This window comes from Malaya genurostris, chromosome 2, assembly GCF_030247185.1.
Source record: "Malaya genurostris strain Urasoe2022 chromosome 2, Malgen_1.1, whole genome shotgun sequence".
Taxonomy (NCBI): Eukaryota; Metazoa; Arthropoda; class Insecta; order Diptera; family Culicidae; genus Malaya; species Malaya genurostris.
The window spans coordinates 329,616,771-329,642,594 of record NC_080571.1 but is presented as its reverse complement, the minus strand read 5'-3'; the positions used below and the strand labels follow the sequence as shown (position 1 = coordinate 329,642,594).

At 37.5% G+C, this 25,824-nt stretch overlaps 1 protein-coding gene across 2 annotated transcripts in view; it reads left to right on the top strand.

The window, feature by feature from the left end:
• LOC131431498 (nitric oxide synthase) overlaps positions 1-25,824 on the top strand; it is a 235,662-nt gene that overhangs the window by 124,987 nt on the left and 84,851 nt on the right. For both annotated transcript variants that reach the window (XM_058597255.1, XM_058597254.1), the window contains 2 exons: positions 826-962; positions 19,337-19,499. In XM_058597255.1, the coding sequence (XP_058453238.1) occupies positions 826-962; positions 19,337-19,499 (300 nt within the window). The remainder of the gene's footprint in view (positions 1-825; positions 963-19,336; positions 19,500-25,824) is intronic.

The following is a 25,824-nucleotide window of genomic DNA, read 5'->3' as shown; positions in this document are numbered from 1 at the left end:
AGCTTTATTAAAATATATAAGAAAAATTTCAACGTTTTTAAGTTTTATTTAAATATTAAAGTGAAAAGTGCAGAAATTCAATTAAAGCCTAAAATAATGTAAACAGTTGATAGTAGACCAAACCATGTTCTATTTTTGAGATTTTGCCGATACGTAACATTGATATACCTTTCTTTAGGCGATACCGTTCTTAGAAATATTAGATTTGAAGCTCGTTGTGTAAACTTTTATTTTTAATGGCTATGATGAGCACAGAGCAGTATTGTCAAATACATACCGGTGCAAGTGAACGATTCGTTTTTCGTGGCACTTTCGTGAAGGCGTTTCGATCCGTGGAAAATGAGATTTCGTTTTTCTTCGAAGACACGATCCCAAAGAAAATGTGCTTTTAAATTGCAATGCTGGCAAATATTGCTGTAATGTTGCTTCCGCAGACAACCGCGCGTAGCAGCAGGTAGATTTTCTTTTCGCCGTTGACTAGATAAGAGTGGATCGTAGAATGGTAGAAAAATGTTTATACCTTTTCCTGGTGAAAGGTTGGGTAACGTGCGCTCCGTCAATATTGTTGTTGTTCCTTCCCACATCAAGCTTCTCAATGTACAAAGGTAGAGTAGTATACATTCGTTTGAAAATCTCAGTAGAAGAAAAATATTTGGAACGATTCTTGTTAGAGCAAAGAAAAAATATTTGACCTCGTGTACATTCGAGTTTATAAGAATACGTTGGCTGTAAGGGATTGGAATGTCACCAGTTTAAGGTTCTCATTTTTCAAAACCACATGCTGACTAGATGATAATTTTTCTTTTCTTTGGGTTTCTTCAACAGGTGTTACACTGCACTAGAGAAGTTTGTACGGGCAGTGTGATGCTGCCCAACGTCGTAGGGACGGAACCGAGGAGACCGGATATAGTGTTGCAACACGCCAAAGATTTCCTAGACCAATACTACGCTTCCATTAGAAGGTGAGTGTGTTTTTTGTAAAAAACGATGTAAAAAAAAATAAATTTGAGGTGACCAGGTTAAATAAAATCCATCCATAGTAATTCAAAACCACCATGCAACCACAATTCTGAAACATTCGTTCTTTTCATGATTGTATGACGGAATGCAAAGTGTGCCTATCGTATCACAGAGACGTTCGACACACAACGGTGCTTGTAACCGAACCGCATAAATACATGCAGATAAATGCAAGGATGGAGAATACCGGAAACAGAAGCAGCCTCTTCTGCTATCTCGATCATCTATTTATGTCCCACAAGCGGATTTGTTTCTCCACTTGTACGTCGTTTTTGCCTACAGCAAATAGTACTTCTGTGCTGCATTATAATGCATAGAGCTACCTTTTCGCCAGTGACTGGATAAAAGTTCGCCCAGCACAACACGGAAAGAGCAACCACAGCAGCTTTACCCATTATCCTGTTGCTCTTTCTACCTGAAGCATTAAAGTATCTTCCAGTATCTTGGGGTGGTGCAGGGTGGCTGTTTCCAGTCGAGGTTCGTAAATCTATCTCTCGTCTCGCTGTGCTTTGCCGCCTTTAACAGTGGGTAGGACATTTGCACATTGACGGCAACAGGCTTTCATCTGTTGGGTGGGAGTTAACCTTGTTGGTTTGAGCTTCGGCTGTGATCTTGCTGTGCTTCTCTTCACCGTTGGGCGTCAAGCTTGATAACCTCGACGGCTAGGAGCAAATTGAGCTGTAATCAATCGAGGATGGTTTAATGGTGAGATGATTGGCTCAACGATTAGCTTATGTATAAGTCGTATTTTTGGAAAAACATGATTGAACCATTCCTTCAAATTAATGCCGCACTTGCTTGCATCATCCAGCTATCACAATGTACAAGATCATAAATTTTCGAATGGGGAAACATTCTTTCATCATCTAACAAATAGCTTCAGCCGCACTGATGATAGCTTATGTATGAGCCATTAAATAACCCTAAATTTTCCAATGACTTGAAACACATGGCACTAACTGTTGACATCTAAATTTCGCCAAACACGCATTCCCTCTCGACTCCCATCGGTTGTTCCAATGATGGATGTAGCAGTCGTTTTACTATCGAAAACCATTTCATTAGTATGGTTTTCACACCTGATCCGGAATGCGTGTAGGACAAGCTTACATGCGAAATGTAATACTGCACATTGTTAGCTGACAACTGGTATTCGAATATCCATTTTTACTGTTGTGCTATGAGAAAAGTATAGAAATTTTCATGTTCAGCGCGAATTTCGCTGCTGGAAAAACTAACTTTTCATTGTTGGGCAAAAATGAGCAATATATTTTGGATTGATTGAAAACTATAATAAATAAAACTATAAACATCGAAACTTGTTTCGTAGAGTTTAGCAGCTGTATCTGGTTAGACGGATGAAAGTGTTATTGCAGATTTTAGTTGTTAGTATCAGTTCGTTATTAGAACAACAAAAGCAATAATCAAAACAGATCCCAGTGATAACGAAGTTACATGACAAGTATGGCGTGTGTAATTATGGAGGAATTGCAATTATCTCCTTTTTTTGTAGCGATAATCAATGAAAAAATATTTTATCAAGTTAAAAATAGAATCACTAATACATGTATACATAAATAAACTTTCGGATAACTACAGTAGACAGGCACGTACCCAGCGTGGAGAGGGCCCGAGGGGCTTTGGCCCCTCCCGAAATTCGAAACAGAAACAAAAACAGCAAACAGTGTCTAAACTATATAACATGGAGGTGAATCCGGGAAAAATAAACAACAATAAAACAAGTGAAAGTGCGAGTAGTTGGGCAAGATTCTGCAGACGAGAATAATATCCTGCCTCTGAATCTCGTTCATACTTATTTAGGACTAAAAAATCGAACGCAAGTGTACTTCGAGTACTTGTTTGGCTGGATCAATTATTATACACCAGAGAATAAAATGATTACCCGACAATGAACCGATATCGTTCCTCGAAGCGGCACTAGTGCCTAGAAGGAAGGCTAAATGGGTCGGAAAGATCATGATACCGATTTTCTGGGATTGTCATTGTATGCTTTTGGAGTACTACCTCAAAATAGAAAAAAAACACAGGCATTAGCGTGCATTAAAGACTGTCCCAGAAAGTATGGACGCACTTTGATTTCGCTGTAAATAATTCACAAGTGTTAGATATTCAAATTTTATTCGATATACTAATAATATTGGACTACAACAAGAGAATATTATTCTCAACATTTGCTACTTAGCCATTGTAGACTAGCTGGCGCACCTTCTTGCGAACGTTCCTCATTAAATTCCGTACAGACTTCTTGGCGACAAGTTTTGACACTTTTTTCCAATCTTTTTCGAACTGTTGAATGGTTTCGGCTGCCGAGACATGTTTCCTAAGATGTGCCTTCGTTTATGCCCAAAATTCCTCAATTGGTCGAAGTTGTGGGCAATTTAGTGGATTCATGTCTTTTGGAAAGAAAGTGACATTTTTGGTAATATACCATTCTACCGTTGATTTCGAGTAGTGCGAAGAGGCAAGATCTGGACAGGATCCTTGTGGTTTCGAATCATGGGTAGAAGTCGTTTTTGTAAACATTCCTTGATGTATATTTCGCTGTTCATTGAAGCAGTTGTGATGAAGGGTTTCGAAATCTTATCGCAGCTACAAATTGCTTGCCAGACCATAGCTTTCTTACCAAATTTTTCGACTTCAATCGATGTCTCGGACTGGTTTAACACTTGCCTCTCAGTTCGTGCTCGCATCTCACCCAACACAGTCGAAAATCGTTTGCGGTCGAAGCAAAAGAAACAAAGACAATACAGTGCAGTGAACAATAGAGTGTACGGAATGGTCAAATACGATTTAACAAAGCCTGAAACTTGGCCAAAATAAGGCCAAATTCAATTTGTATTGATTTCAAGCGCTGCAAAGTTAGACCAGCAGCAAATGAAATTGAAATCTTACTTAAAGAACGAATGCATCTAGACGCTAATAATGTAACTAAGATTCAATTCAACAAAGCGTCTAACTGTGTGCACATTATGTTTAAACGTGAAAGCGATGCAATTGCATACGTTTCGGTTAACAACGTGGTGCACAGCGTTGAGTGTGACAACATTAAATACAAAATTCCTATGCACATGGTGGACAATTCCATACAAGTACGCGTGCATGACCTTGCCCCGCAGACCAGCGATCAGTCCGTTTGGGACATCATGTCGCAGTACGGTGAAGTTCTTCCCATCCCCGGCATCCGGAATGGCGTGCGGGCGGTACGTATGCAACTACGTAAGACAATCCCATCTTACATCATTTGTGGTCAAGGTGGGACACATCCGTGTAAAACGCTGATTACCTATGAAAATCAGCTGGTTACATGTCAGTTTTGTGAACAACCTGCACACTACGGTAAACCTTGCACTGAAACTGCGAAAAGAACATCTTCAACCAAAGACAAGGTCAACCGTTCAACAACGAAAACTAGTGAGCGTCAAACCAACCAACAACTGCAACCAATGTACAACAAGGCGCATCTAAAGCAACTAGCAACGAGCTCAAGACTACGAACAACAAGAAAAACGAAACGAAGACGGACACTAACAACAATACAACCGATGAGGCAATGGATGACGAGACGAGCCACGAACAAAGTGCCTCTCAACCCTCGCAGGAGGGAAATGGAAGCTCTTCTCCTCCTAGAAAAAGAGTGACAACGAGATCCACTTCAAAAAATTCTTTATTTAAAAAATCGGCTAATTCGGCCACGTGAAGCTTGTACGCAAATAGGCCTGAATAAAAATATCTTTTAAATAAAAAAAAACACTTGCCCTTCTCGCACCGTGTAATATTGTGGTCCCGGCAAGGATTTGTAATCGAGTTTCACGTAGGCTTCGTCGTCCATGATTATGCAGTTCAAATTTCCAGCAAGAATCGTATTGTACAGCTTTCGAACTCTCGGCCTGATCGATGCTTCTTGTTCCGGACTACGTTTTGGTTGTTTCTGCTTCTCATAGGTTCGAAGATTCAAACGTTCTTCAGTACGAAGAACATTTGACTTCTAAGTGGCCACTTTTTTGGCTACATCCCGAACTGAAACCTACTTCTTTTGCTCGAACGCCTTCGGTATACGTTTATCCAACTGAGGGTTAGCAGGACCTCTTTTTCGACCCGTTTTCGGTTTATCCGCAAAGGTGTTATCCTCACCGAACCTCCTGATTGCATTTCGCACGGCTTTTTTACTTACTCCTTCCATTTTTGCTATCTTTTTTCAGTGACAGTCCGCGTTCTGTGCACCATTTGTACACAATTTTCCGACCTTGTTCTGCTGAAAGTCCACACATTTCGAAACAAACTAATGAAAACGAATAAACAACTGCACAAGTGGTTAGAGGAGAGTGTCAACAACAGGACGCAGTCATAAAAATTGACAGATTCTGAACCATTGCGAAATGGCAGCGGTTTTTGGTTGCGTCCATACATTCTGGGACAGTCTTTAATGGAGCGATTTAAGACCGAAACCAACTGTTTAATGTTGCAATTACTTGGCCATCCACCTTGTTCACCTGATTCGACCTCCTCGAACTATCATCTGTTCCCAAACCTCAAGAGATCTCTGAGAAATCGATGTGAGTTTCGTTAAGGTATTTTAAACAACTACTTCCGGAACCTGTTATAGCTAAAACAAGTTTGTATGGCCATCAACTAATATGATCTATAAATTTAGAAGATGTTTTCCGTTCTCCACGAATCGAAGTAAGGGAGCTATCTTGGACAACTTCTCAAAATCTATCACAAGTCTTGTGGATTCTTGTGCTTTATGAATGTACATTCAGAAGGTCTTACTCATGTGCACCTGAAATAGCATGACAGTAAACGTTAAGAAATGTAATACAATAACCTTTTCCCGGTCACAATCACAATTTTTATTTTAATACCTAATAATAATAGTTCCAGTGGAAAAGTTTAAAGTTTAAAGAAAAAATGCATTTCGTTAAAATTTGCCAAAAGTGCTATGGAAAATACTATGAATTTAGAAAATTTACATATTGTGTTATGTGAATTAAGCTGGTTTTTGCCAATAGAGAATTTCATTACTGCACTAGTACCATGTCGATTCCCAATGGGCTTCGCTGCAAATGTAAAAGTACGCCCAATGACTTTGTGCCAGTGTTTGATGCTAGGGTTCGTTTTGCAGGAACTACTAAATTGTGAAGACGGTACGACCACTTTGTTGTAATTTATTGAAAGATGGCTTTTTGGTCACGTTACAAGCTGACGTTTCGAAGAAATATCCCTTCATCTTCAGGGCAACTATAAGGTTAACATACATGATTAGTCTCAGTTTTCACATTATACAATTTCATAACAAATCGTTTACTCACAAACGACAACAAATATTTTTCATCGAGTGGATTGAAACAGTTCTAGAAGTTACCTGTGAATTCAACCCTAGTTCATCTGTTTCAGCAAGCGAACATTGTCAGATGCTGTCGTCAACCTGCTGTGAGTCACTATTGTTTCGCCCCAAAAGCTATACAAAGAATCAATTTGTTAGCGTACGGTCGATGGTGATACTAATCTACAAAGTTCTACCTCCTGCATTCCTCTGCCGGCGCAGCACCGACTACGGTCAGTGGGTTTTCAATTATTGGGCGTGCGGATTTATTGACCGTAATTTCCATTCTGGTAGTGCGGTTAGGCTCAATTCTGTCTACGTCAATATTTGCGCCGCAGTTGTTTCCGAAAACCAACAGCAAATTATGATGGATGTGCATTTCTGCCGAACCGAACGTACATTCCTACGACCCATTCCCAAATTAACAACGGTCGGTGCGTGATTGAAATTATTGTTATGTGACAAATTCATATACGTCAGGAAATAAAATCAGAGACTCATTAAAATACCGTTCCAATATTTCGGATCCAGTTGTAATCCATGTAAGTGCCACGGTGATTTGAAATTAAGTGTGAAAGCTGCATTTCATTCCACATTCAGATTGTAAATCCATTTAATATCTGGACGCAAAAAATGAAAAAGATTTATCTCATTTGCAAGTACTCGAAATGAAGAAATATTGCATTTTAAAGCAAAGGTAGAAATGAGCCTCTTTTGCGCACGAATATGTGAATCAAGATTTCCGATTGTGAATCAAAAAACCGAACACCGTGAATTGAAAAATTTGGTAACAGAATTGCGATTATTTTTTAAGTTTTAGGAAATGTATGATATACAGAGTAGCAGCAGACCTTATGCATATGCGCTCTTTTTTGTGCTGAGACAAATTTGTTCTCTTTCTGAGAAGACAGACGAAGAGCTTCAGCTGCTCTCACAAAAACTCATTTAATGTATGTAACATGCTTCGTAGGTTCTCAGTGCATTTATCCAAGAACGAGGTTCGATTCCTCCAGTCGCAATTCGATTAAAATGAAAGGTTCGTCATCAATATCCAGTGTTCAAAAAACTTTCAGATCTCAAACAACTTGTAGGTTAAATAGTGGATTGCAAGCGCATATGTTTGATCAATACAGCAAACGACTTTGAATCTGTTAGAAAAAATAATTAACATTCAATATGTGGAATGAATCCCGCAGCCGAGGGAAGCACGTAGAAAGAATTCATGCAAAAATCAACACATTCACTCTGAAAGTATCGGCTAAGATTTTATCCGGTTATACCATTCAGAGTTTTTGGCCGATTCTTGCACTTAAAATGGCTTTGAACGTTTTCTGCTATGAAAAGTTCAAGTACAGTTTTAGCACATGAAAAATTAATTCGGTTTTCGTATTCAAAACTACTTACAGGGGGTTCAACGATAAGTTGCACTTGCACTTACGAGCTTAGATTCAAAACAAAGTTATTATTAATTGAATTTCATACAGATCTAACTTCCGATTTTGCATCTAATCGTTTTAAGATCAGTTGATTTTTGAATCACATCGATTAAAATCAATACTGATCTTTCGTCACACAAATCGGTAATGATTTTGAGCTACTATTATCACTGATTCCGGTAAGATCATATCATATCACTAGACGATCAGCTTTGAGCATTGTGGAAGAAAATCACATATGAGAAAGATCAGGCATGAGTGCCGATTGATTTACATCTAAAATGGTTGATCCCGATGAGGAGTGTGAAAATTAGTGACAGCAGTAATCTTACAGGGATTTTTAGCTAAGGATAACGCGTATCAATAAGACTTTTGAAATCGTTGAAAATTGCCAATTTTGTATCTTTGGGAAGTTTAGTGATGGGTGATAAGGAATGTTAAAGGGGCATGCACAGAAATGATTTTTGTAAATTTGTATGCATAAGGGTGCTCAAATTGGGGGAAGTTGTCAATTTGTAATTTTCAGGAGCATTTTTAACAGTCCTTATCATTAGAGTTGGCAAAAACACCGGTTTCGTTACAGCACGGTTTACGAAGTTTCAATACATGTTCTTTTTTGATACAAACCGTGTTCGATTTCGGAACCTGTTGTTTGGTTCGCGATCAAATGAATACTAGATGAAGGGAAATAAATGCTATATGAAGGGTTTATGAGAATAATCAGTTTGGATCGCAATCACATTGATAATGTTATTTTAACAGTTTTCATTGCGCAATAGCAATACGCAATGGAAAATTATTTAAAAGGAATACCACACCAAATAGTGATCATAGCGACAAAAGACTTTGTTTTACTTCCAGCTGGTTGATGCTGATGATTATGTTCAAGCACTATTTAGATTAAACCCAATAAAACCCTATTTGATATGAATTTGATTTATAGATGTAACAGGAGCGCAGCATTTGACACAGCGTTTGAATGGTGCGTTTGAATTTGCGTAACAAAATCCTGCACTACTGTTACTTCCGTGTATGATATTCAAGTTAAATACTTATTTTTTTGCTGATGATACTTCTCCACCACCACGGTTTTACTGAATAAATTTCAAACACATCACAAAACATGGAATTTCGATGCGACCGACGAAATACACTCACCTGGCGAACCTAAAATTATTGATATCGGATAATTCATATCCGAAAAAAATTGAGCGGTAATCAGTTTTGATGATTACGTCACTTTTACCATTATATTGCCGGAACCGTAGGTGACAGCCATTTGAACTTTAAATCTGTTTAATGAACACAAAGTAGCATTAAAACGAGCCTGACTGTTTTGAAATGTTAATTTCGAATCAGACAGTGATACTCATAGCGATGAAGACATTTTTAAACTCTAAGTAAAACCAAAATATCTCAGCAAAAATCATTCGTTTCAAAATTCATTATAATATCTACAATAAATATGTGATATAAAAAGATAATACTGATTATTTTTATCACCGAGAACAGGCATCCAATCCAGTACGAACTTTTTCTAAAAAGCTGTGTAAAGCATACAAGTAAAAATCCGTTAAAAATCACCGTTGCGTACGACTTTGCACGCATGAATTACCATTGTATGAAAACTGAAACGCAAGAGCCCATAAGGAATTACTGGGCTGCTCGAAGCGCCTTTGCAGGAGAATTGCTACTTTGTGATTACTTTTAAAATCAACCGTTAAATTATTGGAATCTCTACTTGGATGTCTGTTCTCTGTGTTTTTATTTACTGTGAATCAATAAATTTGCCTATTTCCGCCCCTGTTTTAAAGGAAAAATGTTTGGTTTGGATGAAATCTCGAACAGTTCCTCAATCTTATTTTAGAATCTTTTATCCGCACGAGAATGTTATTGCTTCTCGTGTGGATCAAATGGTACCCATCAAAAATTGGAAAAATAATTCCCTCGTTGCCTTGATTGAGTGCCGATTTACCTACTTCAAAGGAATAAAATACCACAGTCTGTTTTTCGGGATTGATTTACTGGTTCTAAAAAGGACCGATCAGTTAAAACTCTTTGGCGATTACTCAAGGTTCCGTCAAAATCCATTATGTGTTATGTCTCCGATATAACACTCGTAGCACAGCAACTCAAATTAAACTACCTATGCCACTCAGTAGTTTAACTTGAATCGACAATTATTGTTTTGAAGTGCTGTTTAGGTAGACTAAACTATTGTCGTTTTTCATTGAAAACACTCATGGAGTGTTTGGCTCGATTCGTGCACTTTTCGTGCAACCGAGCAATCAAAGTAGGTGAATAGCGTTTCATTGCTTTACACCGCACGAAAAAATGCACTTTCGGGACAACTCGCGGCAACTATTTTGCACCCGTTTCCTTTTCCGAGCAGCAAGCGTGCAAACCAAACTTCACAAAACCGTTTCATTGATAAACTTTAAGGGCACCGAGCGAGTGGAATCAATGAAAAAACAACATATGAGTTTGCTCATCGATTCAAGTTGAACTTCTGAGCGGTATTTGCAGTTTAATTTGTGCTGCTATGCGGTGATTAGTAGGATACGAAACGTAATGGAAGATCAAAGCGATTAGGTAACATCTAGCATAATATGGTTACTTTGTATTTAAATTTCCTTAATGCTCACTAATGTTAAATGTTGTTAATTCCAAAACGTTAGCTGGGAGCCCAAGTTGCAATTAAAACTTGTTATAATTGGCATGTTTCACAATTATTTAAGATCGGTTATTTCTGTTATATATGTTAGATAATTGATTCAACGCGTTTTTGTAAGGGATGTAAAATTCATAATATTACTGCTTGTGAAACCAGCTCAAAAACCTTAATGGATTAAGTTCTACATCCAGTTTTTCAACTGACTGTACGACAAGATCATTTAAGAAGTTTCAATTCCGGTTTCCACTTATCAAATACTACTGTTTTGAAACATATGAAACAAGAAACTTGGGCCACATCATACAAAAAAGTGCGCTTTTCCAATCGCATAAACGTTGCGAAAAGAGTTAATAAATTCAATACTAGAATAATGTGAAATGTTTGAAATTAATTTTGTCTTTTTAATAATTAAAACCTCGATTGCGACTTCACACTGTTATTGTTTATCTCACCTTGTAATGTAAAAACCAATAGCTTGTATATCAAAATTTCGCCTTGAGAATCAGAAAACAAAATTTCTCTTGTTATTTTTGTTTTCTGATTGGTTCTAACTGAACCGAAACGAGAATAAAAAGGCGGATGGGTAATGTCACAGACATAGATGGAGGACGTGAATACGAATAAAAATGATAAACGGTCGTATTAGTTGATTGTCTGAATATCGCAAATTTTTTCTACTTCATTTCAATTGTAATGGCGCTTTTATACTAAAGATTGACTTATTGGTGACAAATATTTTCCACACAATTAAATAACGCGGGACAAATGAGAGTAAAAAAAGCAGTTTCTAGCATTCAGAAGGGTAAAGTTGTGTTGTTCTCTACGATATTAAACACTGTTAATGATGGTTTTAATTTTTAATATTGCATTGGAACAAAATACACATTTCGTTGTATTTTGTTCCAATGCAAACGACCAGCAGCAGGATGACGCAATCGATCTTCTTTGAAGAGAAACTGGCTCTGCGAAAGCCTTGCATTTGATTCAATACTGAACTGAATTCTTGATACCGGAACTGGAACTGAGCTCTGAACCTGAACCAACCGGAATGATCGGTTAACATACTTCGTATAAGGAGTGTATCAAAAATAAGCTATCCACATATATTTGTGTTGTATACATGTATTTTTGATGGTTTTTTTATGCTCAGATCACATCATGCTGTGCATTTGGCTGTCAGCATTCGTTTGTTTACTTGTTTGTGCGGTTGAATTCTGCGTTTTCAAAATGTCGCGTATGGAAAAGGAAGTGAAGATTAAGGTTCTGGACACATGGCTAAGTGAGAAGGGTATTACTATGCAAAAATTGGCGAAGCGGTTTGGAATTCATCATGCCAGTGTTGAAACCATCATTAATAAGTTTGAGGAACACTATTCTTTGGATGAGCTACCAGGAAGAGGCAGAAAACCCGGTTCGTCCAACTCGAAACTGGACCAGTAAGTGGTATCTCTAATCATGAAGAACAAATCAATGTCAATACTTAATTTAGCTCCGAAATCCAGTTCTAAAGACTGGCCCAGAAAGTTAATTTTTATGGCTGCGTCCTGTGGTTTACACTCTTCTCTAACCACTTGTGCAGTTGTTTATTCGTTTTCATTAGTTTGTTTCGAAATGCGTGGACTTTCAGTAGAACAACGTTGAAAAATTGTGTACAAATGGTGCACAGAGCGCGGACTGTCACTGAGAAAGATAGCAAAAATGGAAGGAATAAGTGAAAAAGTCGTGCGAAATGCAACCAGGAAGTTCGGTGAGGATAACACATTTGAGGATATACCGAAAACGGGTCGAAAAAAGGTCCTGCTAACCCTCAGTTGGATGAACGTATACTGAAGGCGTTCGAGCAAAAGAAGGAGGTTTCAGTTCGGGATGTGGCCAAAAAAGTGGGCACTTCGAAGTCAAATGTTCTTCGTGCTAAAGAACGTTTGAATCTTCGAACCTATAAGAAGCAGAAACAACCAAAACGTAGTCCGAAACAAGAAGCATCGATCAGGCTAAGGGTTCGAAAGCTGTACAATACGATTCTTGCTGGAAATTTGAACTGCATAATCATGGACGACGAAACCTACATGGAACTCGATTACAAATCCTTGCCGGGACCACAATATTATACGGTGCGAGAAGAGCAAGTGTTAAACCAGTCCGAGACATCGATTGAAGTCTGGCAAGCAATTTGTAGCTGCGGTAAGATTTCGAAACCCTTCATCACCACTGCTTCAATGAACAGCGAAATATACATCAAGCAATGTTCACAATAACTTCTTCTGGCTGTCTTCTGGCCAGATCTTGCTTCCTGCCACTACTCGAAATCAACGGTAGAATGGTATATTACCAAAAATGACACATTTGTCCCAAAAAACATGAATCCACCAAAGTGCCCACAACTTCGACCAATTCAGGAATTTTGGGCATTAACGAAGGCACATCTTAGGAAACATGTCTCGGCAGCCGAAACCATTCAACAGTTCGAAAAAGATTGGAAAAAGTGTCAAAACTTGTCGCCAAGAAGTCTGTACAGAATTTAATGAGGAAGTAGCAAATGTTGAGAAAAATATTCTGTTGTTGTAGTTTAATATTGTCAGTATATCGAGTAAAATTTGAATATCTAACACTTGTGAATTATTTACAGCGAAATCAAAGTGCGTCCATACTTTCTGGGACAGTCTTTAGCATGCAAGCTTTGAATTCTGGAACTAAATTCTTAAATGAAACTGAATTTTGAGATTTACTTCTAAACCTTAAATTAAACTTCAATTAGAAGAATTCAGTTTTAGAATTCATTTCCCTAAATCAATCCAAAACTGAGCTTCAGAGTCCAGATCCAGTATTCAGCAGCTGAATGCGATTTGTGTCCAAAGGAGAGCAGCACGGCCTGAGCGTTTGACGCTTTATTCCAGGTTTGTTGTTACTGATATTTGCGGAAGAACCTCACCACGACATCCAGTTCCGTCTAATGCAATAATTGAATTATTTTCGATCAAAGTTTACCTTTTATACTCATCCAGTAGTACATCAGGACTGATATGTATCTGACCTCAAATCCGTTGTCATGGTGCAAAAAATGCAAGCAAGTGTGATGAGTTTTCTTTATTATTTTCAAAAGTTTTAGAAAACTATGTTTTTGAGTTATTTATGGTTATCTCACACTGTTGAAAATTTAATCACAAATTCCTGATCATATTTCCGATAGCTTGTAGGAAAAACTATGTTTTTCGGTTAAGTACTACAAGAGATTTTCACGATTGAGTTCTACCCATTCTTGTACTGGGCAGAGCTTAAAATTGTCATGCATTCCCAATGAAAGAAACCATTCCAGCAGTCTCATTTTCAATGTTTTACTGTCTCATTCGTAAATGACCGACACCAGAACAAACGAAGAGAGACGAAGCATTTTCGTTTCTCATCGAAAAAATGAGAGAGTATAATTGCCAACGTCACTCTTTCCTCTGTGACAAGACGAAACCAAATTAACATCTTCAGGTAGCAACAGCAGAATTTCAATTCTCATTCTTTCATCGATGTATTGAAAATCTGTGACGCTTGGCTATAAAAAGTGACTAAAATATGACAAATCGAAATAATTACATCCCAGAACTTCTTTGGAAACCAAAACTACTACAAATTCGAGCAGCAACAGTTAAAACTTATTGTGGAACTTTTTTCTGTCGTTTTTAATTCTCACAGCTTACTATGGGATTTTCACTGAAAACTGCAAATGACTGAAAGGGCAATCGAAAGAAAAAACACGATTCTCGGTTGATTTTTCAATAGGGCGTATAAGCAAGTGCAGAGCCGGTGAAACATATTAAGCCCAGGTGGGTAATTATTCGTACCGGGGAGAACGACCCACTATTTTGAAGTATTATTTAGTCGATTTTTAAATAATATTTTGTTTCGATGTAACTTTGCATGAGACGCGTAAATTCGAAGCTTGAAGCGTTTTCGATATTTTGTTGTACAACAAAATTGCGCATTTAAGGGTTAAATGCAACATCAAACTACAAAATTTCTGCCAATATTTGTTTGGAATATTAAGTCAGCAGTCTTTTAGGTTCCGTATAAACTTATTTGTTTTTGCAAATTTTCGAAATTATTTCTTTGAGAATTTTGGTTACCCTGATCGTTTAGTTGGTTGAGGGTTGATGGTGAAAGATGTCTCGCATGAATCGAAAGCAATGTCTTGGCATTATATTCCTTCTAAGGAATTTGGCTATTCTGTTTTAACGGACTTCGCAGCCGATTCTTAGCATACAGGCTTATGGCTAGTACTACGATCCTACTGACACTATGAATCATTCCACGTCAAATGGGGCTCGAACATATGACAACTTGCTTATAAGACCAGCGCCGTATGCATTGAACCGCAAACCCGGGCGAATCGTACGGTGCACAAAACAAATCCTGCCGCTGATGTGCATAGCACATTGTTAAAAAACTGGGGGGGTAATGTCAGAGTCATAACTGGATATCGTGAATACTAATAAAACTGGCACACTTCCGAATGTTAGTCAGTTGATCGATTGTGTGAATTCCTTTTCATTCAAACATTCTGCCACACTATTAAATATTACGAAGTAATTTTCATAGTTATTTATAATAAATAATGGTGGTTCTAGAAAGAACCTTTTATGAAGGCGTTCGTGTTGAGTAATGACGAGTTGAATTCGAATTCTGACGTCATCTAATTCCACGCTGACCGGTTGTCTGTGGATGAGATACTGAGAGGGTTGGTGTAGATATACCGTTCACAACCGATTAGAAAAGTTTAATTTTGAGTTATTTGAGATGATGTCACACAACTGAAAATTTTATCATAAAGTTGTGATCACATTTCCGATGGCATGTAGCAAAAATTATGTTGATTCGTTAGATACAACAAGAGATATTCACGATCAAAAACTTATCACTCTCTCAGGGGGTAAATTTTGAAAAAGCGCCCCATAGTAAAGTAAGTCGTATTCACGACAAAAAAAGCCCCGGGACCGACTGAGATGACGTTTGTAATGTCAAACTATCATCATCGTTCTGAAGACAAGTGTCGAATTTTCACGTCAATCGTACCACAAACACTAAACTTACCGACATATAAGTGACGTTACTTTTTGATTTACGAAAACTTACAAAAAAAGGAATTCCGTTTATTGATAAACCATTCCTTCCTATAAGGAAAAACCGGGCAAGTCCAGCAATGGTTTAAGAAGTGTTACCCGCACTCAGATTAAAAACAAAGATTTGTGGTATTCTGATTTTAACGTGACCAAATTAAGCAGTCATCCGGGAAAAAATGTGAGCAAGTTTTGATAATCATTATGGATGAACACAAAATCAAAGTCCGACTGAACTGGAAGTGCTTTTATAAAAAAAAATCTTTTCCAAATACTTCGCTCACAATCTATCAAAAGCAACAACGCATTAATAACCCAGAAAGCTAGTCGGCACTGTTTAGTCGCAATGAAAAGGATTTCTTGCATTGGTATGGAACAGTGGACGAAACATGGATTTTCACCGGAGTTATTTCAACATTTAGACGGGGAAAACGCAACAGGCAGCGGCAACAAGTATGGCGAAAGTTTTTATATGCTCGAGGTATAATTAACGTCGACTATCTTGAAAAGAAAGTACCAACAAAAGTTTTTAGCTATTAATGCTTTAGGAGTTATTAATGCGTTTGAAGTATGGAATCGTAAAAAACGGCCTTATGTGAAGCAGAAAAAATCATCTTTAACCAAGACAATGCACCGTGCCACAAGTCAATGAAAATTATGGCCGAATTGAACGTATTGGGCACCGATCTGTTTCTTCACCCACCATATTCTCAATAATATAGCCCCCAGCGACTACTTTTCATTTGATGATCTGAGAGAGTCATCTCCGCAACTGAAGCCTATTATAAGGCCATGGACAAATCATTCTATAAGTATGATATAAAAAATTTAGATAATAAATAAAGAAATTTTGCTCAAGAAATGTCGTTTTCCTAATTAGTGCCTGAACTTGTAGGACGATGTGGAAGCAACCTTCTCTACGGCATTATCGAACCGCACAGAGTGCAAGTCGATTCGACACTGAATTTGGTTCTGTGAGAAATTTTCTCAAATGCGAACGCACTCATTGAATTTGGTTTGAAAAACAAGAAGAATTAGACATTGTTCGTGGTTGAGTTGTAGATGTTCAAAACATAACCACTGTTTTACTTCTATATTTCGAATTTGTACCCGGTATAGAAAACAAAGACGCAATCCTACGTCCAAAGATTTTGAGTGATTTCATTTATGTGAAGATAAAGAATGGAAAGGTGAGACGTGACAAGGTTGAATTTAGCAAGCAGAAATCTTAACTTTCGCAAGAGGAATTGATCTTAAGCATCTCATCAATGCAAATCACTCGAGTCTCTGGTATGCCGGAATGTACCGATAAAGGTCTTTTACCACTTACTATCCGAACCGACAAAAGAATAGTTATCAGAAGTTGTTACTTTCTACTTGCGGCTGCATTCTCGTACAAAATTAATTCTTCACTATCTCTAATAGTGAAAAAGTAAAAATAGCATAATGGGTTTCCATCAGGTTGCGGTGAGTGCAGCGCTACTGAATACCGCTTACAACTTAGGCTAAACAGCCAGCACGCTGTGACACTGGGGGCATAAACCAAACCTTTCATTCTGATGATCAACTAGCTGTATAGAGATTGAGAAAAATATCCATACAGTGGAGAACTCAATGTGTATAAGAATGCTGTCGCAAGTAGAAACCGACAACTTCTGGTAACTTTTCTTTTACCGGTTCGTATAGTAAATGGTAAAAGACCTTTATCGGTTCTTTCCGGCATACCAGAGACTCGAGTGATTTGCATGCTTAAACTTGACCCCTTTGGTTGAAGGTAAAAGTTAAGTCACTAAAAGATTTCTTCTTGCTCAAATGAATATTGTCACGCCTCACCTTTTTGTTGTATATCTTCACATCCTTGCTATACCTTGAGTACTAGCATTTTATAATTCTGATTTTATTTATTATTCTCAGTTACAATAAAACTATTTTCATTTTTATAAATGATACTAATATTACTATTATTTTGTCGTGAATACGACTTACTTTACTATGGGGCGCCTTTTCACAATTTACCCTCTGAGAGAGTGATAAGTTTTGATCGTGAATATCTCTTGTTGTATCTAACGAATCAACATAATTTTTGCTACATGTCATCGGAAATACAAAAAAAAAATTGCTACATGTCATCGGAAATATGATAAAATTTTCAGTTGTGTGACATAATCTCAAATAATTCAAAATTAAACTTTTCTGAAATGTTTGGCATAAACGAGAGTCAAAGAGGATAAATCATAAGGCGCGTTTGCCTTTCTCGTATTTTGAAATCTCATAGCTTAGTGATCTGTAGAAGGATTTATATAATCTAACTACCAACCGCCCATTAGTGAAAAAACTACAAACGAAATCACGTAAAAAGAAACCTCTTAACAAAAATTGGATCAGTTTGGATTCTATCGCCACTGCGAGCAGATGTATTGTGTATCGTTTGCAAAGCTAGTTTCGCTTCCGACAAGAGCGATTTCGTCACAGCTGCTAGTCGTTTGCATTGGTGAAAAAACAACGAGAAGGGGAAAACGGCAGAGAGCATCACACAAAATCAGCCGTTCTAATGGCTCTAAAAGTTTTCTAAAGTACTATTAGGATTTCTTCTTCGCAAATCAAAGGTAAATATCCTCAGTTTAGTGCAAATCTAGAGCAGTTTGATTAGCACTTTTCGCTGTGTGAAAGTCACAGTAATCGAGATCAAGTGAAGCCTTCTATGTTTTTACGAAAAATGTGAAAAAGGGGAATGCATAATTCATACAATTGATCAACTAATTAATATTCAGAAGTGTTAAGGTACATGTCAGTTGTTTTCGTATTCACGGAATCCAGTTATGTCTCTGACATTACCCACCCGCATTTTTCGTTAGAAATTTCAGGTGGGTAATTACCCACCTTTGGAATTTTCGGGTGGGTAGTACTACCCACCGTACCCACCTCTTTCACCGGCACTGAGCAAGTGACAGTTTCTCTCTAATCACTCTCTTTCGATTATTGTGATGTGATTAAAAAGATTTTCTTTGATATCACTATTCTGTTTGAAAGTCGAAAGTTTCGGGTATCATTTCATGCAAAGAGTTGAGTGATAAACGTGGAAACCGCTTGGTAATTAATAGAAGAGAAAGTAAACAAAGAGAAACTGTCACTTGCTTATACGCCCTTTTGAAAAATTAACCGAGAATTTTGAAACTACTGTCCCGCTTATGTCATTGACTGGACATGGATTTCGTTCTCATAGTTTGCAAGCGAAGCTGAGAGTGACAGTAATTTCTTGTCATTTTCGTCTATTTTTCAGTTAATGAATATGACTTTTATTAGCTCTGGTACTGGGTAAATTTTGAAAAAGCGCTTCATAGTAAAGTAAGTCGTATTCACGACAAAATGGATTTGTTTTACGATTCAAATGATCGACTGCTTGTTCGTCTATGATGCTGCAAAAAAAAAAAACTAAACCTTTTGATAAAAATCTGTTCTAGCATATTTACAAACATAAACAACATGTTAGGAATTCTTTTTCTTTTCTTTTCACTCTCTACAATGTGTTATTCGGAAGTAAGTAAAAACCCTGTTCCTACGATGTCTTTGCACATTTTGCCGTTTTCGACAAGCTTCTCGACTAATCCGACCAGTGATTGAAGTTTTATCACAAACTTCAGTGGAAATGCAATAGTGACAGTTTTTTTTCGTCATCATACTTCGTTCGGTTCTTAAAATGCTCACCGTTGTTTCAGTCACTTTCTTTACTCATTATTTCCTGTTTGCACTTTTTCCACAGACTGAAATCACCCGCCCACGAAGCGCGATGGCAGCAGGTTCAGAAGGAGATGGAATCCAAAGGCTCGTACAATCTGTCCGAGACCGAGCTGATCTACGGAGCAAAGCTGGCCTGGCGTAATTCATCGCGTTGCATTGGCCGAATACAGTGGTCTAAGCTGCAGGTGGGTTCTGTGCATCTTTGAATGTCTAAGGGGATTATTATCACCACGTTAAATAGGAACTGTCCGAGTGCCAGATGGTGTGCTTGATCTTGTATGCGAAAATGGGTGAAAAATCTCGTCTACAAGGCATCCATAATGAGCGCAAGAAAAACAGGGAAATGGATAGTTAAAGTCATTAATTATGAAAATTGAGAGTCATACACTCTTTATATAATTAGCACAAACTCATTGAATAGGTCTAGAGATGGCTAGTCGACGAGCTCAGCTTTACCTTCGTTCTATGGTTGGTACGCTGGTGCTACTTTCGAGCCACTTGCTTGTGTGGAAGGTGTAAATGAAATGATGCTGGAGAGGTAAATTAAATTATTCTCAACGATCGTTCGTGTTCGACAGCCTGGGACTGCTACTTTCCTCTGCAAAACTATTAGGCAATCGATTCCAGATGGGGGCATGATGATTGAAGACATTACAAACCAGAGTTTTTGCTTTCTTTTTTTTCGCATAGTTTGCAATTGTAGATGTTCTTTGTTCAGTGTGAATTTCATTTTAACTTTTTACCGTATTTTACTTCTGAAAAGATTGTTTTTGGGATTGGTGCTTTGAATTATATTTACAAATTCGTGTTCCAAAAGAGCAGGTTTCAAGTTTTTTAAAGTTGGATGAGAAGCGATAATCGATAAAAAATTAGTTCCGAAAGTGATTGTCGTAAGTTAAAAGAAGTTTAATTTATTTACGACTTTTGAGGCCACAGCTTAAGAAGAGGCCGGGGTTGGTTGGTCGAGTTTTGCTTTCGCGGAATTTCTGTGCTCTTGCTGGTGGGGGAACAATAAATTTCGGAAATCGAAAAGAAAATTTTGATGCCAAAAGTCTTTGAATTGCATGAAACGTCGAGATTTAGTGTCATCTTGAAAATTTTTATTTCGAAAAATCGACTTTCTGGGAAATCTCAAAATTTTTCAAAGTTCCAGAAAGTCGATTTTTCAAAAGAAATTTTTTTGAGATGACACTAAATCTAGTCGTTTCATGCCATTCTAAGACGTTTGACGTCAAGCAATTTTTTTTCAATTTCGGACATCCAATGTACTCCCCCCATGGTAATTTTTCAAGATAGAAAAAATTTTCAAATCTTAACCGTCGGGCAGCACCCCTTACCCATATCCGATTTAGCTCAAATTCTACATGGGAACTTTTTTCGAGGTGCTTAAACTTTTGAACAATAGCACTTTACGAAATTAGGAGTGATCCAAAATATTGGCATCCTTACATACATTCATGAATAATTCATATAACTTGACAAGAATCGATAAGTTAAGAAGATCATAGAAATATCTTGCATACATTAGATATGACTAAAGCTTGCTTCATTTAGAATTGGAACAAACTTTTGCTTATATTGTGGCGCTCCTGGTGGACGGATTTGGAAGTTCTTGGCGCCCACGTGTCGGGAATTTTGTCAGCTTCACGTATGATTTTTTCCCCAAATCGACTGTACTCTGTAAACAATCAACATGGAAGCCGAAAGAAGGGCCCCCAGTTCCGCCCTATTGAGAAATACTGGGCAATCATAAAGAGAAGACACAAGGCAAAGGGAAAGGTTGTCAAAGACATCAATCAGATGACGACCTTGGGGAATAAGATAGCTAAAACGATGGACGAAGAAGGTGTGCGCCGCCTAATGAGCCGTGTTACAGGAAGAATTTGAGAATTTCTTCGAAACCGTGACGAATAATTTTATCCGTATTTTTTCTTAAAAGTATGAAGAAAACGCTACATTTGTATAAAAAGAGATCTTGAATTCAATAATAAATGACTGAAATACAGCCCATTGTCTTTGTTCCAATTCTATCTGAAGCAAGCTTTATATGGGGGTGGATACAACAAGTGCCTTTAAAAAGGGGGGGGGGTGTAATGTTTGTAACGGCATAACTCTGAAACTACTGAACGGATTGCTATCAATCTTGGCACAGATAATTTTTGTTCTTCAGAAATGTTCATAAGAGTATTTTTATAGGGGAGGAAGTGTAACAAGTGTCCTCATTAGGGGGGTCATGAAAAAATTCATATAATTAGACCAGAATCTAAAGACTGTCCCAGAAAGTATGGACGCACTTTGACGCACAAGTGTTAGATATTCAAATTTTATTCGCTATACTGATAATATTAGACTACAACAACAGAATATTATTCTCAACAACAACTACAACTACTTAGTCTTTGTCATTTCGGCTTCCGAGACATGTTTCCTAAGATGTGCCTTCATTAATGCCCGAAATTCCTCAATTGGTCAAAGTGTTGGCAATTTGGTGGATTCATTTTTTTTAGAACGAAAGTGACATTTTTAGTAGTATACCATTCTACCGTTGATTTCGAGTAGTGGCAAGAAGCAAGATCTAACCAGAAGACAACAAGATCCTTGGGCTTCGAATCATGGGTAGAAGTCGTTTTTGTAAACATTCCTTGATGTATATCTCGCTGTTCATTGAAGCAGTGGTGATGAAGGGTTTCGAAATCTTACAGCAGCTACAAATTGCTTGCCAGACCATAGCTTTCTTACCAAATTATTCGATTTCAATCGATGTCTCGGACTGGTTTAACACTTGCCCTTCTCGCACCGTATAACATTGTGGTCTCGGCAAGGATTTGTAATCGAGTTTTACGTAGGTTTCGTCGTCCATGATTATGCAGTACATATTTCCAGCAAGAATCGTATTGTACAGCTTTCGAACCATCGGCCTGATCGATGCTTCTTGTTTCGGACTACGTTTTGGTTGTTTCTGCTTCTTATAGGTTCGAAGATTCAAACGTTTCTTTTACATTTGACTTAGAAGTGCCCACTTTTTTGGCCACATCCCGAACTGAAACCTCCTACTTTTGCTCGAACGCCTTCAGTTATACGGGTTAGCAGGACCTTTTTTCGACCCGTTTTCGGTTTATCCTCAAATGTGTTATCCTCACCGAACTTCCTGATTGCATTTCGCACGGCTTTTTCACTTACTCCTTCCATTTTCGCTATCTTTCTAAGTGACAATCCGCGTTCTATGCACCATTTGTACACAATTTTCCGATTTTGTTCTGCTGAAAGTTCACGCATTTCGAAGCAAACGAATGAAAACGAATAAACAACTGCACAAGTGGTTAGAGAAGAGTGTAAACAACAGGACGCAGCCATAAAAATTGACAGATTCTGAACCATTGCAAAAAGGCAGCGGTTCTTGGTTGCGTCCATACTTTCTGGGACAGTCATTAGTAAGTGTTCGCTAATAAAGAAGCTGGAAGTTAAATTGTTAATATATATTAGCAAAGTTTCATAACAACTCAGTAACAAACTTGACACAGGTACTTTTTGCAAATCTCAAGAGCGTCATAAGGGTATTTTTTGATTTTTTGAATATCGATGTGCCTATTTGTCGACACACAAGAGGGGGCAGGGGATTTAGACCAGAAGAAGGGGGTCTTGAAAATAAATTTTCATCTCCCATTTTTTGCAAAACAAGAGAAGGGCGAAAATTACAAGGTCATGCTAGATAGTATCACCATTGTTAATTTGAAAGCAACGTATTTTTTTTAATTTTGAAAGATCTGGTTCCATTTTGCCGGGAAAGATTAATGCAAGTTTCAGCATAACTACGAAACAACTAAACAAATCGCCACCAAGTTCGGTACATGCACCAAAGGTGGCAATCGATACTTTTTGCAGAGCATAGATACTTTCGACACTACTCAGCGATGATCATAAGGGTTATAATGGACGATTTTTTCGGAAATTTTTCTTGGTGATTTTTCAGGATCTATGAAAATTTCACTAAGTGGACTAAGGAGGGTTTTGCCTTTCTCTATAGAAAGGTATAAGAATTGCTGGAAACCCCGATTTTCGAACGGAGCCTCGGACATCCATAGTGTTGTATACCATTCGATTCAGTTCGACGAGATCTGAAAATGTGTGCACTTTTCGAAGATATTTTTACGCGCTCAAATTTCTCAGAGATTACTGAACCGATTTTAACAAACCTATGCTCGTTTGAAAGCTACTGTCGGGCTATTGATCAAGGCTGTGACTTTTGGTTCCGGACCGACAAAACACGTTGTTTTTTTTACCGCTCTAATGTATATAAGGATGCCAATATTCTGAAATCATCTCTAATTTCGTAAAACGTTATTGTTCAAAAGTTTAAGCATCTCGAAAAAAGTCCCCATGCAAAATTTGAGCTAAATAGGATATGGGTGAGGGGTGCGATCTTGAAAAATCATCATAGTGGGGGTGTACATGAGAATTCCGAAATTGAACTTTTTTTTTATGTCAAACGTTTCATGATTTGCATGAAACGTCGAGATTCATAGTCATCTAGAAAAAAATTTTTTTTGGGCATTGGACTCTGGGATTTTGAGTTTTTCCTCCCAGAAAGTCGAATTTTCGAAAAATTTTGTTTCAAGATGACACTAAATCTAGACGTTTCATGGTGATTTTCAAGATCAATGAAAATTCCACTAAGTGGGATAAGAAGGGTTCATTTAGATTAGCATCACTCGTCTCATACAAATAGGCAACGCAAATGTCACGCGCTTGGTTGGAAAAATGACGCCGACTGTGTGACATAAACTCTGAAGCATGCTTTTGTGAACTACTCGAATCAATCTGAATCAATTGGTGTCAAAAATGAGCTCAAATTAGTGTCAGAAATTATTGAATAAAAAGATAAAAAATATTTTCATGAGACTGTTATGAAGGAAGAGAAAGGCATTACCACACCACTAGGTGGATTAAGAAGGTTTTTTTTGACATCTAGTTGTATTGTTTAGTTAGGAATCAAATTCATCTTTGAAAGCAATAGGTGATTTGTTTTCATTAGGTTTTTTGACCATCACTGCTAACCTCAAATGGATGAATACATTTTGACAGTTCAGTAGTACTGTTTGTAAACAGAGATTTTTTTGTTTGTTTTAAAATGTAAAGATAATTGTTTAAACTGTGTTCTTCGATTTCAGCGTAAGCTTGTTTGAAAACAGTACCGCTGAACTGTAGACTGTAGATGAATGCTTGTTTATTTGTGACGTCACGATAAAAAATCTAATAGGAATTACAAAAACCCTTCTTAATCCACCTAGTGGTGTGATAATGCCTTTCTCTTCTTTCATAACAGTCTCATGAAAATATATCTCATACTTTTATTACATAATTTCAGATACTAATTTTGACACCAATAGATTCAGATTGATTCAAGTAGTTCACAAAAGCATGCTTCAGTGTTTATGTCAAACAGTCAGCATTATTTTTCCAAACTAGTGCTTGACATTTGCGTTGCCTAGTTTTATGAGAACAGTGATGCTAATCTAAAATAAAAAAAAGCCTTCTTAGTCCACTTAGTGGAATTTTCATAGATCTTAAAAAATCACCAAAGGGGGGGTATATGAAATTTTCGAAATTGAAAAAAAAAATTGATGCCAAAAGGCTTAGAATTGCATGAAACGTCGAGATTTAGTGTCATCTCGTAATTTTTTTTTTTAAACCGACATTTTGGGACTTAGAAAAAATATCAAAATTTTTTTAAGTCTCGGAAAGTCGATTTTTTTGAAAAATTTTGTTTGAAATAACACTAAATCTCGACGTTTCATGCAATTTTAAGATTTTTGGCATCAAAAAAAATTGATGGTGCTTTTTCAAGATCGAAAATTTCCAAACTTTAACCGCTGGGCAGCACCCCTTACCCATGTCCGATTTAGCTCAAATTTTGCATGAGGACTTTTTTCGAACTTTTGAACAGTAGCGCTTTACGAAATTAGAGGTGATCTCAAAATATTGGCACCCTTATATACATTAGAGCGGTAAAAAACAATGTGTTTTATCGGTTACGTCACTCATACCATTATATCTTCGGAACCAAAAGTCACAGCCATTTGGTCTTCGAACTTGATCAATGGTCTGATAGTAGCTTTCAAACGAGCATAAATTTGTTAAAGTCGGTTCAGCCATCTCTGAGAAAATTGAGCACGTAAAAACACAACGCGTTTAGTCGGTTACGTCACTTATACAATCATATCTACGGAACCAAAAGTCACAGCCATTTGATCTTTGAACTTGATCAATGGCCCGACAGTAGCTTTCAAACGAGCCCAAGTTTGTTAAAATCGGTTCAGCCATCTCTGAGAAAATTGAGCATGTTCAAATATCTTCGAAAAGTGCACACACATACACACACATACACACACACAGACATTTTTCGATCTCGTCGAACTGAGTCGAATGGTATATAACGCTATGGGTCTCCGAGGCTCCGTTCGAAAGTCGGTTTCTCCAGCAATTCTAATACCTTTCTATAGAGAAAGGCAA